Consider the following 16,207-nt stretch of genomic DNA (forward strand, 5'->3'; position numbering starts at 1 on the left):
ACACATTTAAGACTAATCGGAGAAAATTCTTTTTCACTCAACGCACAATAAAGCTCTGGAATTTGTTGCCAGAGGAGGTGGTTAGTGCAGTTAGTGTAGCTGGGTTCAAAAAAGGTTTGGATAAGTTCTTGGAGGAGAAGTCCATTAATGGCTATTAATCAATTATACTTAGGGAATAGCCACTGCTATTAATTGCATCAGTAGCATGGGTTCTTCTTAGTGTTTGGGTAATTGCCAGGTTCTTGTGGCCTGGTTTTGGCCTCTGTTGGAAACAGGATGCTGGGCTTGATGGACCCTTGGTCTGACCCAGCATGGCAATTTCTTATGTTCTTACCTCATCACCCAGAGCTCCAGGAGGTTGATATGACATAGCTGTCCCTGGACAGACAAGAGATCTTTGGACCTGAACCTATCTACATGAGTTCTCCACCCTAGTATAATTTGGATGCAATGACTTTGAAAGGAGATGCCCTGTTCCAGATTGGAATTCTTCCACCATTAGGACAAAGAGTCCCAGAGAGATGAGGTGACTCGGATGCAGTCCCAAAGCCCTTGAGCAGCTTGACACTACTGGGACCATAGTGTCCATTCGGCTTTTTGCATGTGTAAATATGCCAAGGGAGTGACATGAACTGTTGTACTCATGTGACCCAACAGCCTTGACATGTGCCATGCTGATATCTAGTGGCTCATCTGAATCTCTGCCATTAGGGTTGTCAAAGTAATGGTCCTCTGCTGTGGGGCAGTAGGGCTCATATGAAGTCCAATTGTGATGACGGGCTGAGATGAGACCTGGAGTAGCTGATGACGAACTCTAGTGACTCCAACACCCAGATGGCCGAGCACATGGACTCCTCAGCTCCTGCCTGAGAGGTGCTCTTGACCAGCCAATCATCCAGATTAGGGAAGACATGAATTCCCAGTCTGCACAGGTGCACCACCACCACAGCTAGGCATTTTGTGAAGACACGTGGAACTGACAGTAGCCCAAATTTGAAAAACACGGTACTGGAAGTGTTGCTGTCCCACCACAACGAGATTTCCGGTGACTGTGAAAGATTTCCATGTGAGTGTACTCATCCTTCAGATCAAGGGAGCATAGCCAGACTCATTTTTGCAACAAGGGGATCAAAGTGCCCAGGGAAATCATCTTGAACTTTTCTTTTTTGAGAAATGTATTCAAGGCCCTTAGACCTAAATGGAATCAGGGAAGTACCAGGAGTAGAATCCCCGCCCTCAGGAACAGGCTCAATCGCCCTGGACATTAAGAGGGAGAACAGCTCAGTGAGAAATACCTCCTGATGTGCTACCAATCCCCAGTACAGACTCAGGGGTCAATTTGGTGGAGTACACAAAAGGTTTAATTTGTACCCTCTATGGATGATGGACAGAACCCCCTGGATACCGGGTCGCGTGGAACTAAAACCTCCTTCTGACTAGGGAAGCTATTGACTCGGGTACGGTGGGCTTGGCTATGTTCCCTATAATCTAGAAAAAATCCAGTCCCAGGAGTTGATTGGAGCATCAACTGGGGTTTTGGGGCCCCTCTGCCGCCTGGGACGGCTGAGAGGATCCTAATGCTGCTGACAGGGTCAAGAAGGCAAAGGATGGTATCTTCTCAAGCGGAAGAAAGACTTCCTCTGGCCCAACCTCAAAGACCTTCTAGCTGAGGACGACAGGTCCTGGGTGCTGATGGAGTGCCTATTGAAGTGTCGCACAATGCTCGCGCATCTGATCCACCATGTTCTTCACTTTATCTCCGAAGATGTTCTCTCCAGTGCACGACACGTCATCAATCTCTGCAGGCATTCAATCTCTGTCAAGAAGTGCTCCTGCACTTCTTGACAGAGATTGAATGCCTGCAGCAAGGACAGTCTGCGAGCTCCCATCCCAGCTGTAGAGACTCTCGATGCCATCTCGAAAACATTGTAGGTCGACCTGACCCAATGTTTTCCGCACTCAGGCCCTAATGCACCAGAGACTGGAAAGTGTCATTCTGCTGCTAAGGCAGCTGCTCGGCCACGTCCTGCACCTGCTTCAGAATGTCTTGCATATATTGGCTCATGTAGATCTGGTAGGCCACAATGCAGGCAGTAAGCATGGCACCCTGAAATACCTTCCTCCCAAGAGCATCAATGGCCCTCTGATCCTTCCCTGGAGGCTTAAAGAAATGGGTCCAAGTGTACTTGGACTTTTGAGAGTGGATTCTACCACCACAGGTTGATGTGGCAGCTGATGCTTGTTGAATATGAGAGTCTTCTGGGCGAGGTAAAGTGCATCCACCTTCCTATTAACAGAAGGAACTTAGAGGATATTCCCACATCCTCTTCAGCAACCCCACAAGGATTTCATGCACTAGGAGTGCCACAATTTCCTTGGGAGGCTCACATACTAGAGAATATCCATCATCTTGTGTTGGGTTATCCTCTTCAGTCTGAAGCTGAAATGGGATGGCCTCCGCAATTAACAAAGCCTGCAAAGGAGAGGTCTTATGGACGAGACTTCCTTCTGTCAGCGGGAGGAGACAGATCCGAGACCATCTGATGCCAGTCAGAAACATCGGATGAGTCATTCCCTCAGGAATCATATGAGCCCTCCTCATCTTTACTGTCAGGAGGAGGTGAAAGGGCCCTAGGTACTCAGTCTCCAGCCAGCAGGATAAGCACCGACTTAACTGGCCGTAAGGGTTCAGGTCCCGGTGTCATCCTAGACCTCAACAGGGCTTCCTCCTCTGAGGAGCCGTAGATGAGCACCAGATCAGCCAATGGCACCACTGATGCCCCGTCACATGTTGATGCCGCTCTGGGAATCTATGCAGGTTGTGTCAGTAGCACTCCAATCAGTACATACAGAGATTCCAGCAGTGGCTCAAGGAGGAATGGTGTCTGTTCTGATGCCAAGGCTCCTCACTGCCTTCACCACAGCCAACTGCACACGTCTCTCCAGCTCCTCTTCAAAGAGTGATGATACCAAGACAGACTGGGCCCTAGGATGTGTAGCCACATCCTCTTTAGAACCAAGAGAAGGATCTGTGGCAGGCATCAGAGATGGTGGAGACCATCACAAACCACAGGTATCTACAGAGGATTGCCTTTTCTCACCACGGGGACACTTTGGGGGCATCACAGCAGAAACTGGTGCATTCCCGTGCCAGGCACCATGTATAGGCTGGGTCCAATGCCACTGTTTCTTTGGCTTCCCTTCCCGAATCTGTCCTTCCCCGGTACTGAGGGTGAAGACAAGGGAACAGACATCTTTGACCTGGGTGAGGCGGACGATGGTCTGTCTCTGGCAGCCCTAGCAATCATTGATGCCAACAGAACTGATGACCCCGGCAACATCAATGGCTGAGTGTCAATCAGTGTAGCTCCATCACTCCTCAATACCGATGCCTCCAATGCTGATCTCAATGGACCAGTCTTCTCTTGCCTGAAAAATCGGTCCAACTTATCAAGCCGGATCTTACTCCCTTTAGGGTCATCTGAGCACACTTGCTGCAACCCTGAACACTATGTGCTGCCCCCAGCAGAGGGTACATCGATCATAGGGGTCCGTGATCGACATAGTCCTTGAGTACCAGGGGCAAGGCTTAAAACTGGTCGTAGACATGCTGACTAAAAACAAAAGGGATGCAAAATTGAACTCGATGGAAGCGGCCTACGATAGTCAGTGGGCACTGAAGGCACTATTACCCAGGGAGAAATTGTGAAAGTAAATTTATCCTAAACGCCAAAGGTACAGTTAAGAGGAGAACTGGAAGAACTCCTCATTGATGATGCTCAAAAATAAAAAGAAAAAATAGCAAGAAAAAGCAACTTCCTAAGAAGTTTAAGAAAAAGATGAGAGACTCAAGGTTGCCAAGGCACACAAGGCTCCACGGAAAAGAAGAGACTGAGGGAACCCCACGTCGATGTACGGTATAATGTATGCCGAACATGCTCAGAGACGGCCCCAAAAAACAAGAAGGAAGTTGGTCTAAAAAAGCCATGAGGAATGAAAAAAGGAAGAGCTGAAGTCCTCAAAAAGTATATTTATTAGAAATCAATGATCCGTGAGTGCCCAACTCTAGGCCTGAGTTTCGCCCAATGAAGGGCTGCTTCAGGGGCTGTAAACAACAGAATGTCACATTTAAGATGCCTCAAGCCTCATAGGCACACGAAGTTTGAACACTAACGTTCTTTCAAACAGAGCGGCTCCAAAAGTCAACAGAAGGTAGTGTGCTTGCAAACAGCAGTGGGAGTTTCAGTATCAGCCCAACTGTAGTATCGTTTTTAGTTATAGTACTTTGAACGAATTGAGACTATAAGTAAAAGCGATACTACAGTTGGGCTGATACTGAAACTCCCACTGTGTGCAATTCTGGTTCCTTTATCTAAAAAAAAGATATAGTGGAACTGGAAAAGGTACAGAGAAAGATAACCAAAATAATAAAGGGGATGGAATGGCTCTCCTATGAGGAAAGGCTAAACAAACTAGGGATCTTCAGGCCTCAAAAGAGATGGCTGAGAAAAAGTATGACTGAGGTCTAAAAAATATTAAATTCGGTGGAATGGGTAAATAGGGAATGTTTATTCACACTTTCAAATAGTACTAGGAGACACTTCATGAAGCTAATATATAACATATTTCAAACACACTGGAGACCTTTTTTTTTTTTTTTTTTACTCAGCACACAAATTGTTGAATTTGTTGCCAGAGAATATGGTGAAAGTATTTAACCTAGCTGGATTTAAAAAGGGTTTAGACAAGTTCCTGTAGGAAAAATCTCTAAACCAGTATTATACATGTAGAGTTGGGAAAGCCACTGCTTATCTCTGATTATGAGTGAAAAGAATTGGACATATTTTTTGGGATCCTACCAGGTACTTGCGACCTGGATTGGCCACTATCAGAGTCAAGATGCTGGGCTTGATGGACCTTTATTCTGATCCAGTATGGCATTTCTTATTTTCTTAATTTACACAACAGAAAGATGACAAATGACAGTTTAACTAAGAATGGTTCATCAGTGCTATCTTGGACCAGAAGCAACAGAAAAAGCAAGTTTGCTTCCCGTAAACGGTGTTTTCCGTAGATAGCAGGAAATTTAGCCATGCATACTGGGTGACATCATCCGTGATGTGATGTCATGAAGGCAGAGCTTTCTCTCTAAGCTCAAAGAGCTTTGAAGTGCGCATGATCTGGACTTCCCGCGCTCCTCGAGCTTCTCTCAGTTGGTTTTCCAAGCTAATGCTGGTGTAGGTATTTTAAGTATGGCTGTCCAGGGAGGTGGAAGGGAATGCATGGCTAAATTCCCTGCTATCTACAGAAAACACCGTTTACGGTAAGCAAACTTGCTTTTTTCCGTCGATAAGCAGGGCATTTAGCCATGCATACTGGGAGTCCCAAGCTCACAGGTTGCAGATAGGAAATATGAGAAATAGTAACTTTTGATAGAAAAAACTTTTTTTTTTTTTTTTTTTTTTTTTTTTTGCAACCTGAGGAAATGTGGACAGCCATTATGATTTAGAAAACAGTCCATAGAATGAAATTGCAGTCCATAGAATGAAATTGCAGAGCCTAATGAGGAATCTGCTGCAAACTGCTAGTCTAGACAATAGTGAGAAGTAAATGTATGGATGGAAGCCCATGTCGCTGCCCTGCAGATGTCCTGAATTGGCACTCCCTGGATATGCGCAATGGAAGTTGCAGTTGCTCCGATTTGATGGGCCTTAACTGGACCGGCAACAGGTGTCAATTTTGTAGTATAGCAGTATTGGATACAAGCCGTTAGCCAGTTAGAAAGAGTTTGTTTTGAAACTGGTTGACCTGGATTGTTTGGGTTGAAGGAAACAAACAATTGCGATGAACGTCTGATTGCTTCAGTGGTATTCTTGTAATAAGCTAAGGCTCATTTACAATCTAGGGCATGAAGGAGTTTTTGCCGATCGTCCGAGTGTGGTTTTGGGCAAAAACCTGGCAAGTGAAAAGCAGAAACCACCTTTGGTAGAAAAGAGGGATTTATTTATTTAATTTATTTACAATCTTTTCTATACCGTCGTTTAGTTAAGTACCATCACAACGTCGGATGAGGCAGAGTAGGGCAACTCAACACAGGCTTTGACGGTGCATGTGTCGTATCCGAAGCGGCACTCGACACAATCTGCGTGGTTTACGACACAGTCTGCTGCGCACGACTCTCCAAAGCTGAATGCGCGCATCGCGAAGTCTAGGACCAGGGTTTCTGCTTACCCGGGGAGGACTTCGTTGATCTTCTACCCGCCGGAGAGGGGGCATACGAGTGCCTCAACCTCTCCATTTTCTCTGCCCTCTGTCTTCTGGCTCGCGAAGACATTTTCCCACAGTCCCTGCATGCGGCCTGATCATGATTGGGACCGAGGCATAAATAACAATAAGTATGCCCGTCGGTCCCCGACATGATTTTACTGCATGAGCAGTACTTAAATCCAGGGCTTCTCGGCATCTTATCTTCGATTCTTCATTTTCGTTTTTTTTTGGAGGGGGGGGTGGTTTGAGGTGATGAGAGAGAGGGTTCCACATGTCCGTGCAGTACCGCGGAAACAAAAACTGAGAGAAGCTCGAGGAGTGCAGGAAGTCCAGATCATGCACACTTCAAAGCTCTTTGAGCTTGGAGAGAAAGCTCTGCCTTCGTGACATCATGGATGACGTCACCCGGTATGCAAGCTAAATGCTCTGCTTATCGACGGAAAAAATGCTAAAAAAAACAAAGGAATAAAATTTGAAACATTTGTTAATATACCAAAAGAAGTCAATTGTTTGTCTGCCAAATATTATACTTTAAATTACAGACAGAAGTAAAAAATCCAATATGCAGTGTTTTAAAAACTGAACGTGCTGAACTAAAAATGTTAAATTTACCCCAACAAAGTATCGCATGATCTTGTTCTGGAAGTCTCCAGGAGGTAGCAGTAAATACAGTAGAACCTCGCAAAGATCCTTCAGGAATCCTAAAACAATACAAATAAATGTTGTACCAAAGGCCTGAAGTATTAAAGAAAGCTTACAATATAAAGGATATTACCCTCTTTCGTTTATCAAAGAAAGGAAAGCAAGCATAATAAACTATATAAATTCACTAATGCCAATCACTGAAAATCAAAGGGGGCGTTACCTTTCTAAAATTAGTAAACAGTTTATTTCTTGACTCTACTGCATCATCTTTTGGTCATAATCCTAATAGAGATTTCATTTTTTGATCTCATATGCTTCAAACGTTTTTACATAGTTTAGAATAAAGGATGTGAAATGTTTATTATGGCCACAACACATTTTAAAAAATCCCCTTCTTGGAGTATGCCCTTTAGCTGTTCATGTTTACATTAAATAGTGTGCTCTCTGTTTCGGATTCTAATGTTTGATCACATGACCACCACAATTTAGCTAGATGTTGCTGAGTAGCTAGGGGATCAATGTCCAGCTGCTATCCAGCTAAGCAAGTTAGCTAACTTGGCCAATGATCAATGGCGCGGTTGCATGCTGCTAAATATACTCAGCTATCTAACAGTTAGCTGGGTAAGTTTATCCGGCTAACTTTAGACTAGCTGAATGGTAGGTCTAACTTCTCCAGCTAACTAACTGGATAAAGTGGAATATCAGCACTTATCTGGTTAAGTAGCTCCACCCTGCCTCCATTTCAGCCCTCATTTATCCAGATAACTTTTTAGTTGGATAAAATGTTAACCAGATAATAAGTCATCCAGATAAGTGGCGACTGCTCAACGCGGTCAAATACTGTAACAGCACCAATAAGCCAGGTAACTCCAAAATTATCCGGATAAGTGTTATAAATATCAGTCTCTAAGATTTTGTTTGCTTTAAATGACAACTGAACAACCTAAAAGAAAAAGCAAGTACTGTTAATTTCATCTAGGAAAAAAAAAAAGATTCACACTTCTCCTTTGAGAGAAAATAAAAGTTCAGCACTTTCACCTTTGTTACAGAGTAGGCAGATGAGATATGACACAAAGTGCCAATTAAGCAATCTAGGTTGCGAAGGGAAGAGGGGAGAAAAAGTTTATTGCAATTATAATATTTTGTGATATGTTAGAGATTAGGAAGCTGGGAAGCCAGATTCAAAGGGTGATCAGACAATGCTGCATAAGCGAAGATATATTTTGACATCCTTAACTTTTCAACTCCTAGCTCAATGGAATCTAATAATCTTATTTATTTCCTTCATTAAATGCAACAGAACAAAAATCAACATGAAGAATTAAAACAAAACAAAATATTCCACACATTGTCTAAAAAATGTCACATCAGGCAACCCAACCCACCTACTATTCAAATGTGTCTGGTGGAGGTTTTCTTCACATAGATCATACATGTACCCTTCTGAAGTGAAGTGCTGCTTATTCAACTATGATTGCTAATAGTTTCACAGGATGCTTAAACATAATTAGTTTAATAAATCAACAGCTGGCTGGCATAGTGGCAAGCACTGTGCAATCCCATGCGGAAGACCTTGGTTTACTTCCTGAGTCAGAATTTTGTTCCCCAGGTGGGCTGGGAATTCTGTGGACGAAGTGTTCACAGCCCCCTGGGGGAAAGGATTCTCAGTCAATGCTTAACAGTGATATCTAATAACCAGACTCAAAATTCACATTAGGTTCTAGCATGAGAAACTAGGGTACTGCTTCTCAACCCAGTCCTTGGGGCACACCTAGCCAGTCAGGTTTTCAGGATATCCGCGATGAATATGCATAAGATAGATTTGCATATAATGGAAGCCATGCATACAAATCTTTCTTATGCATATTTATCGCGGATATCCTGAAAACATGACTGGCTAGGTGTGCCCAAAGAACTGGGTTGAGAACCCCTGCACTAGAGTACCTCTAGACAAGGACTTCATTATAATAGTGGACTCAATTTGCGGAAGGATCTAAAAATAGGAGAGAAAAATTCCAGTTAGTTGCGAATGAAGGCTCCTAATGCTATTGCCCAGTAGAGGTCAATTGTGAATAAACTACATGCCCAATGGAGCGATTGTAATTTGAGCAACAAAAATGAAAAAGCTGTATTTAGCATATATGATAAACTGAACAAAACCAGTTCTGTACACAATACTCTTCCCTCAGAAACGAACTATCACCTTCTTCATCTTTAGGAGAAGAACAGACCAAATCCCGACAAACTTCCTTTTCCATTTCAACTTCCACCTCAAAGAAAGTATCTATAAAATCTTCTGCTGTATCTGAGAGGAAAAAAAGCAAAAAATTACACAAGGGATGTAATTTCCCACAAAAGAAAAAACCCTCATCTATTATTGTCTTATAACTAAATCTAATGACAGCTATAGCTGTTTAGAATAATAAAACAAATCTCCATCTTATTTTTACTATAATCCAAGTAGGCTTTATTCTTTTGTTTTACCTTTCTTTTGCTTTTGTTCTTCTTTTTCTGTTGTTCTTTGTTGAGCTTTTCTGAATACTCGAAGATGTGTGGCAAAATCATCCACCAGCCGAGTTGTAAAATAAGGTTGCCAGTCTACTTCTTTTGACCTTAATGAAGGAACATTAAAAGCTATGAACTCAATATTCAAAAAGGGCTCAGTACCTGATTTAAGGTGCCTTAATTAAGAGCCTTATTTAGGCAACTATGTTCAGCTGTTTAAGGCACCTAAATAAAATGATTTAAAATAGCTGATAGATGCTTAAATAAGGTTCCTAATTAAGGTGCCTTAATCGGTAGAATATAGGCACCTAAATGAACACAAGACTCCTAAACTTGCATCTCCAAAGTTTAGGTGATATACTGACTCCCCTAAATTTAGATGCCAGGTGCTAGAAATCAGCCCTGAGCACCTAAATTTGTGCCCTCACTGTCCCCGCCCTGATCACAACACTTTGTGATATAAGGTGCCTACATTTTTGCTGCTGAACCTGGGACAATTTTTAAATTCATAAATCAAGGTGCATTGATCTTTTCAAAGTAGTCACAAATATATTTATCGTCAATTTTTTTTTTTTAATCTGTTGATATTATAGTAAAATAATCACTTCAATTGGTAAATACAAAGAATATCACATCATATCATTTTACTTTGTTAATCTAACCTAATGTACCTCATTTTATAAATGGGAATATATTAAAGCTACAATAGATAATGAAATAACGCAAATTTGAATACAAAGTCATAATATAAAGCAGAGTTGTTTACCTCTAACAGGTGTTCTCCTAGGACAGCAGGATGTTAGTCCTCATATGTGGGTGACATCATCAGATGGAGCCTGTTACGGAAAATTTTTATCAAAGTTTCTAGAAACTTTGGCACACTGAGCATGCCCAGCATGCCACTATCTGTGCGTTCAAGCACGGTCCCTTCTTCAGTCTCGTAACATAGAATTCACGAGCAAAAAAATAAAACAACAAAACGCAGGAGACCCCAACTCCAAAGGGTGGTGGGCAGGTTTCCTGAAGACTAACATCCTGCTATCCTAGGAGAACACATGTTACAGGTAAGCAACTCTGCATTTTACGAGGACAAGCAGGATGGTAGTCCTCACTTGTGGGTGAATACCAAGCTACAGGCTGCTCCCGGATACAACAATGACCAACAGCACCTGACTGGGTGCCAACGGGCACAAGAAACTACAGTGCTTTGGAAACAGAGGGAGGCAGCCGGAACCCTAACAATGGGCCCTAGGCAGGGAGAGGTAGGTTTAAGGCAGCGAGAGATTGCAAAGGACAGATTAGCCAAAGCTACTGTCATGCTGACCATCCATGTCTAAGCAGTAGTGGGACGCGAACGTGTGTAGGGAATTCCATGTCGCAGTCTTGCAGATTTCAGTGACGGGAAACACCCGCAAGTGGGCTACCGACACCACCATATCTCTCACAGAGTAAGCCTTGACACAGCCTTCCAAATGAAGGCCCGCCTGTGCACAGCAGAAGGAGATACAATCCACCAGCCAGTTGGACAGAGTTTGCATGCTCACCGCAACTCCCAATCTATTCTTATCGAAAGATATGAAAAGCCGTGTAGACTGCCTGTAGCCTGCTGTGAGTTCTAGATAGAAAGCTAAGGACCTATGCAATCCAAACTGTGCAAACCCCATTCGCCTTGGTGTGAATGAGACCTCGGAAAAAAGGTGGCGGAAGGATCGACTGATTGAAATGAAAATCCATCACCACCTTAGGCAGGAACTTAGGATGCGTAAGCAGAACCACCCTATCATGAAAGAATTCTGTGTAGGGCGAATATGTAACCAAAGCTTGAAGCTCACTCACCCTGCGCGCCAAAGTGACCGCCACCAGGAAGAGGAACTTCCAGGTCAGGAACCTCAGATCGTAGGTTGCGCAGAGGCTTGATAGGATCATGCATAAGCCGCGCCAATACCACATTTAGGTCCGAGGACACAACGGGAGGGTTCAACTGACGCAGACCCCGCAAAAATTACCCTACTATGGGCTGCACAGAGATGGATGTACCAGCAACACCCTGATGGTAAGCACTGATGGCACACAGGTGTACCCTGACTGAACTGGCTTTCAACCCAGCCTCCGAGAAGTGCCACAGATAGTCTAGCAACTTCGGAGTGGGACAGGTGAATGAATCCAAGCATTGACCCTTGCACCAGACAGAGAACCTCTTCTACTTCAGTCTGTAAGAATTCCTGGTGAAAGGCTTCCTGGAAGCTACCAGTACCTGAGACACGTCATCAGAGAGGTCAAGAGACCGCAGGACTAGCCTCTCAAGATCCAGGCCATCAAAGCTAATGACCTGAGGTTCAAATGACGTAGCCTGCCCTGATCCTGCGAAATCAGATTAGGGGAGGGCTCAGACTGATCTGATCTCTGATAGACAGGTCCCGCAGGAGCGGGAACCAGACCTGTCTTTGCCAATAAGGAGCCACCAGGATCATGGTCCCCTTGTCCTACTGGAGCTTCAAGAGAGTCTTCATTACCAGTGGAAGTTGAGGATACATGTACAGAAGACCCTTGCCCCAATGGCGGGCAAAGGCGTCCGAGGCTGGTAGTCCATTTGATCCGAGCAGGGAGCAGAAGTGGCTCACTTTGTTGTTGCAAGGGGAGGTAAAGAGGTCCACATCGAGGGTTCCCCACAGGCGGAAGATCCGTTCTGCTACTGCTGGATCCAGCACCCACTCGTGCGGTCAGAATGCTCGACTTAGTCGGTCCACAACCACATTCTCTATCCCTGCTAGGAACATTGCCCATAGGAGCATGCCTTGGGACAGAGCCCAGGCCCATATCTGACCGCCTCTTGTCAGAGGCACCATATTGCCACCTGATTGTCTGTCTGGATCAGGATTGCTTTGTGGGACAAGCGACCCTGAAACATTCAAACAGCATAGCAGATCGCCTGAAGTTCCAGGAAGTTGATCTGGTATTGGAGATTTCGAGTGGCTGCATAATGCAGTCACGTGCATTAAGGTCCTGGGTCACCTGCGTCTGAGACCACAGCGTCCACTGCGCTCTGCGCATGCACAGACTGGCCAAAGAGGTAACATGGACAGATGCTGCCATGTGACTTAGAAGATGAAACAAAAGGTGAGTCGAAACCTGCTGGCGTTGGTGGACCGAACTTGCAAGGGACGACAGGGCAAGTGCTCAATTGTGTGGCAGAAACGCCCTGGCTTGAGCTGTGTCCAGTCTGGCTCCAATGAAATCCAGGTGTGGCGATAGAATGAGATGGGACTTAGGGTAATTGATGACAAACTGATGACAAACTCCAGAGACTGCAGCACCCCAATGGTCAGACTGAGAGCGTGCAGCGCACTGCGCTGAGTGGCGCTCTTGACCAGCCAGCCATCTAGGTAGGGGGACACATGCACCCCCATCACTGCCAGGCACTTGGTGAAAACCCAAGAGGCTGAACACAAGGCCAAATGGCAACACTTTGTACTGGAAGTGTTCCCTGTCACCAGGAAAGATCTCGATGTGGGCGTAGGCATCTTTTAAGTCAAGGAAGCACAGCCAGTCTCCTCTTTGCAGGAATTGGATCAGGGTGCCCAAAGAAACCATCCTGAACTTTTCTCTTTGAAGAAACTTGTTCAAGGCTCTTAGATTAAGAATAAGGTGGAGGCCACCTGTTCTCTTTGGTATCAGGAAATACTGAGAGTAGAACCTCCATCACATTGGCGCAAAAGAACAGGCTTGATCGCGCCAGCCATTAGAAGAGCAGAGAGTTCTGTCAAAAGTATTTCCTGATGAACGGACGAGGCCCACAATGGATATGTGGAAGAGTCCATGGGGACATCCCTGAAGTTTAGCCAGTACCCTTGGCGAATGATGGAGGGAACCCACTGATCCGAGGTAACGAGGGGCCAGTGGTCCACAAAAACACGCAGCCTGCCCCCAACTGGAGGACAGGAAGCTGAGGGTAGACTCATGCTCCCCTGCTCCCAGTCAAAACCCCGTAGCTGACTGAGGGGCTGGCTGAGTCCTGGGGGCCCGCTGTTGCCCGGAGCCAACCCCAAGAGGCCGTACATGGCGTACGCACCCTCAAGGCAGGAGGGTAATATTTCCTCTGGTGATAGAAGGACTTCCTAGAACTGGGCAGGTCCCCAGACTGATTGGCTCTGACAGAGAGATCCCACCGGAGCGGAAACCAGATTTGCCTTGACCAACAAGGGGCAATGAGAATCATGGTCCCCCCATCCTGCCGGAGCTTCAGACGAGTCTTCATCACCTGGGGAACCAGAGGATACGCATATAGAAGGCCCTTGCCCCAAAGGTGGGCAAAGGCGTCCGAGACTGGTTCGTCGTCTTCCCTGTACAGAGAGCAGAAATGCCTCACTTTGCTGTTGCAGGGGGGGCAGAGAGGTCCATGTCCGGGATCCCCTAGAGATGGAAGATGTGATCCGCCACTGCTTGATCCAGGGACCACTTGTTAGGACGGAACATTCGAGCCAGACCGCCACCACATTCTCCAATCCGGCTAGGTAAATGGCTCAGAGCAGAATGCCCTGGGAATGCGCCCAAGACCAAATATGAACAGCCTCCTGACACAGGAGGAACGACCCCATGCATCCCTGTTTGTCGATATACCACATGGCTATCTGACTGTCGGTCTGGATCAGGACCGCCTTGCTGGATAAGCAATCCCAAAATGCCCAAAGAGTGTAGCAGATCACCTGCAGCTCTAGGAAGTGATTTGGCACTGCGCTTCCTGAGCAGACCACAGAACTTGAGTGCAGAGGCTGTCCACATGCATGCCCCAACCCAGGGTGAATGCATCTGTGATAAGCACAACCCGGGTAGGGGGAGACTTGAAAGGAACCCCCTGTGCCAGATTGGGCAGACAGGTGGCAGACAGGTGGCGTGATGTGGATGCCCACACTGAGGTGCTGGGAAGCTTGCCACCACTGAGATCGCAGGGTCTACTGAGCCCTGCACATATGCAAGCAAGCCAAGGGAGTAAACATGGACAGACACAGCCATGTGGCCCAGAAGACGAAGTAAGAGGCAGGCTGGGACCTGCCGGCTTCGGTGGACCAGACTTGCAAGGGACGCCAGAGCCAGCGCCCGATCTTGCGAAAGACAGGCCCGGGCCTGAGTGGTGTCCAGCTGGGCACTAATAAAGCTCAACTAAGGCGATGAGATGAGAAGGGATTTTGGGTAGCTGATGACAAACCCAAGGGACTCCAGCACCCAAATGGTCATGCTCAGGGAGCAAAGCTCCCCCCTCCTGGGGGGTTCTCCTGACCAGCCAATCGTTCAAGTAAGGGAACATGTGTTTTCTCAGACGTCAGAGATGCGCACCTACCATTATCAGACACTTAGTGAAAACCCGCAGGGCTGAAGCAAGGCCGAACGGTAACACCTTGCACTGGAAGTGCCTCTCACCCACAAGATCTCGATGTGGGCATATGCATTTTTTAGATTGAGGGAGGAAAGCCAGTCTCCTCTTTGCAGGAGGGGAATCAGGGTGCTGAGTGAGACCATCCTGAATTTTTCTTTTTGGAGAAATTTGTTCAAGGCTCTCAGATCCAAAATGGGGCAGAGTCCCCTGTTCTCGTTGGGATCAGGAAATAGCAAGAGTTAAAACCCTGCCCTTGCTGCTGCAGCAGTATGGGCAGAGAGCTCCGTCAAGAGAATTTCCTGATGGGCTGACTAACCCCAAGATAGGTGAGGAGGAGAGTCCATGGGGGCATCCCAAAGTTTAGCCTGTACTTCGACGAATCATGGATAGGACACACTGGACCAAGGTAACTTGAGGCCAGCAGTCTTTAAAGGGTCCAGCATCGAGGGTCCAGTGAATTGGCTTATGCACCCCCGCATTCAGTCAAAACCCCATGGCGGTGCTCTGCTTGGGCGCCGGCTGAGGTCTGGGGGGCCACTATTGCCTAGAGCAGACCCAAGAGCTCACGCATGGAGTTCAAGCATGCGAGGCAGGAGGATAGTATTTCTTTTTGTGATAGAAGGCCCTTCTGGGATCCTGACGCAAATATTTTCTGGCAGAAAACAGTGAGTCCGACGTACTAGCTAAGAGATGCTGACGGATCTCATGGTGATCTTTCAACTGAGCCACAGCATCCCTCACTTTATCCCCAAACAGGTTCTCGCCCATACAGGGGAGGTTCACAAGCTTTTCCTGGACCTCCAGTTGGAGATCAGAAACTCAAACTCATGCCATCCTTCGGGCACCAGTGCCCGTTGCCGCCACTCTAGCAGCCGTCTCAATCAATTCATAGGTGGACCGCATCTTCTGTTTACCACACTCCAGGCCCTGCTGGGTGACCGCCAAAACGGCTTCCTGCTGCTGCTGGAGGACACACTCAGACAACTCCTGGACCTGCTTCCAAAGGTTCCGAATATACTGGGTCATGTACAGCTGGTAGGAAGTGATACAGGTGATCAACATTGTGCCCTGGAACACTTACCCAAGGTGTGCAATGCCCTGTGCTCCCAACCCAGAGGAGCAGAAGCATGGGTATGGGAACACTTGGCCTTCTTGAGGGTTGACTCTAGCACGACTGACTGATGTTGGAGCTGGTACCTCTCAAAACCCAAGTCCTGCTGTACCAAATAGACTGCATCCATTTTCCGATTTACCGGAGAAACAGATATGGGGTGCTCCCAGATCTGAAGGAGTAACTCCTTAAATATATCATGGATGGAAACAGCCACCACCTCCTTTGGGGCATCGACAAACTGGAGGACCTCCAGCATCTTATGTCGGGCATCCTCCTCTGTTAGGAACTAGAAGGGAATGGCTTCT

The 16,207-nt window shown here is 46.2% G+C and overlaps 1 protein-coding gene across 7 annotated transcripts in view; it reads right to left on the reverse strand.

The window, feature by feature from the left end:
- Positions 1-16,207, reverse strand: part of SNX13 (sorting nexin 13) — a 447,782-nt gene that overhangs the window by 229,322 nt on the left and 202,253 nt on the right. For all 7 annotated transcript variants that reach the window (XR_003854521.1, XR_003854523.1, XR_003854522.1 and 4 more), the window contains 3 exons: positions 9,397-9,524; positions 9,116-9,217; positions 6,880-6,968 (listed from right to left, as the gene is read on the reverse strand). Coding sequence is in view for 4 of the 7 variants with exons in the window: in XM_029589038.1 (XP_029444898.1) it covers positions 6,880-6,968; positions 9,116-9,217; positions 9,397-9,524 (319 nt within the window). In the remaining 3 variants the exon portion in view is untranslated. The remainder of the gene's footprint in view (positions 1-6,879; positions 6,969-9,115; positions 9,218-9,396; positions 9,525-16,207) is intronic.

Source organism: Rhinatrema bivittatum, chromosome 2 (genome assembly GCF_901001135.1).
Source record: "Rhinatrema bivittatum chromosome 2, aRhiBiv1.1, whole genome shotgun sequence".
Lineage (NCBI taxonomy): Eukaryota > Metazoa > Chordata > Amphibia > Gymnophiona > Rhinatrematidae > Rhinatrema > Rhinatrema bivittatum.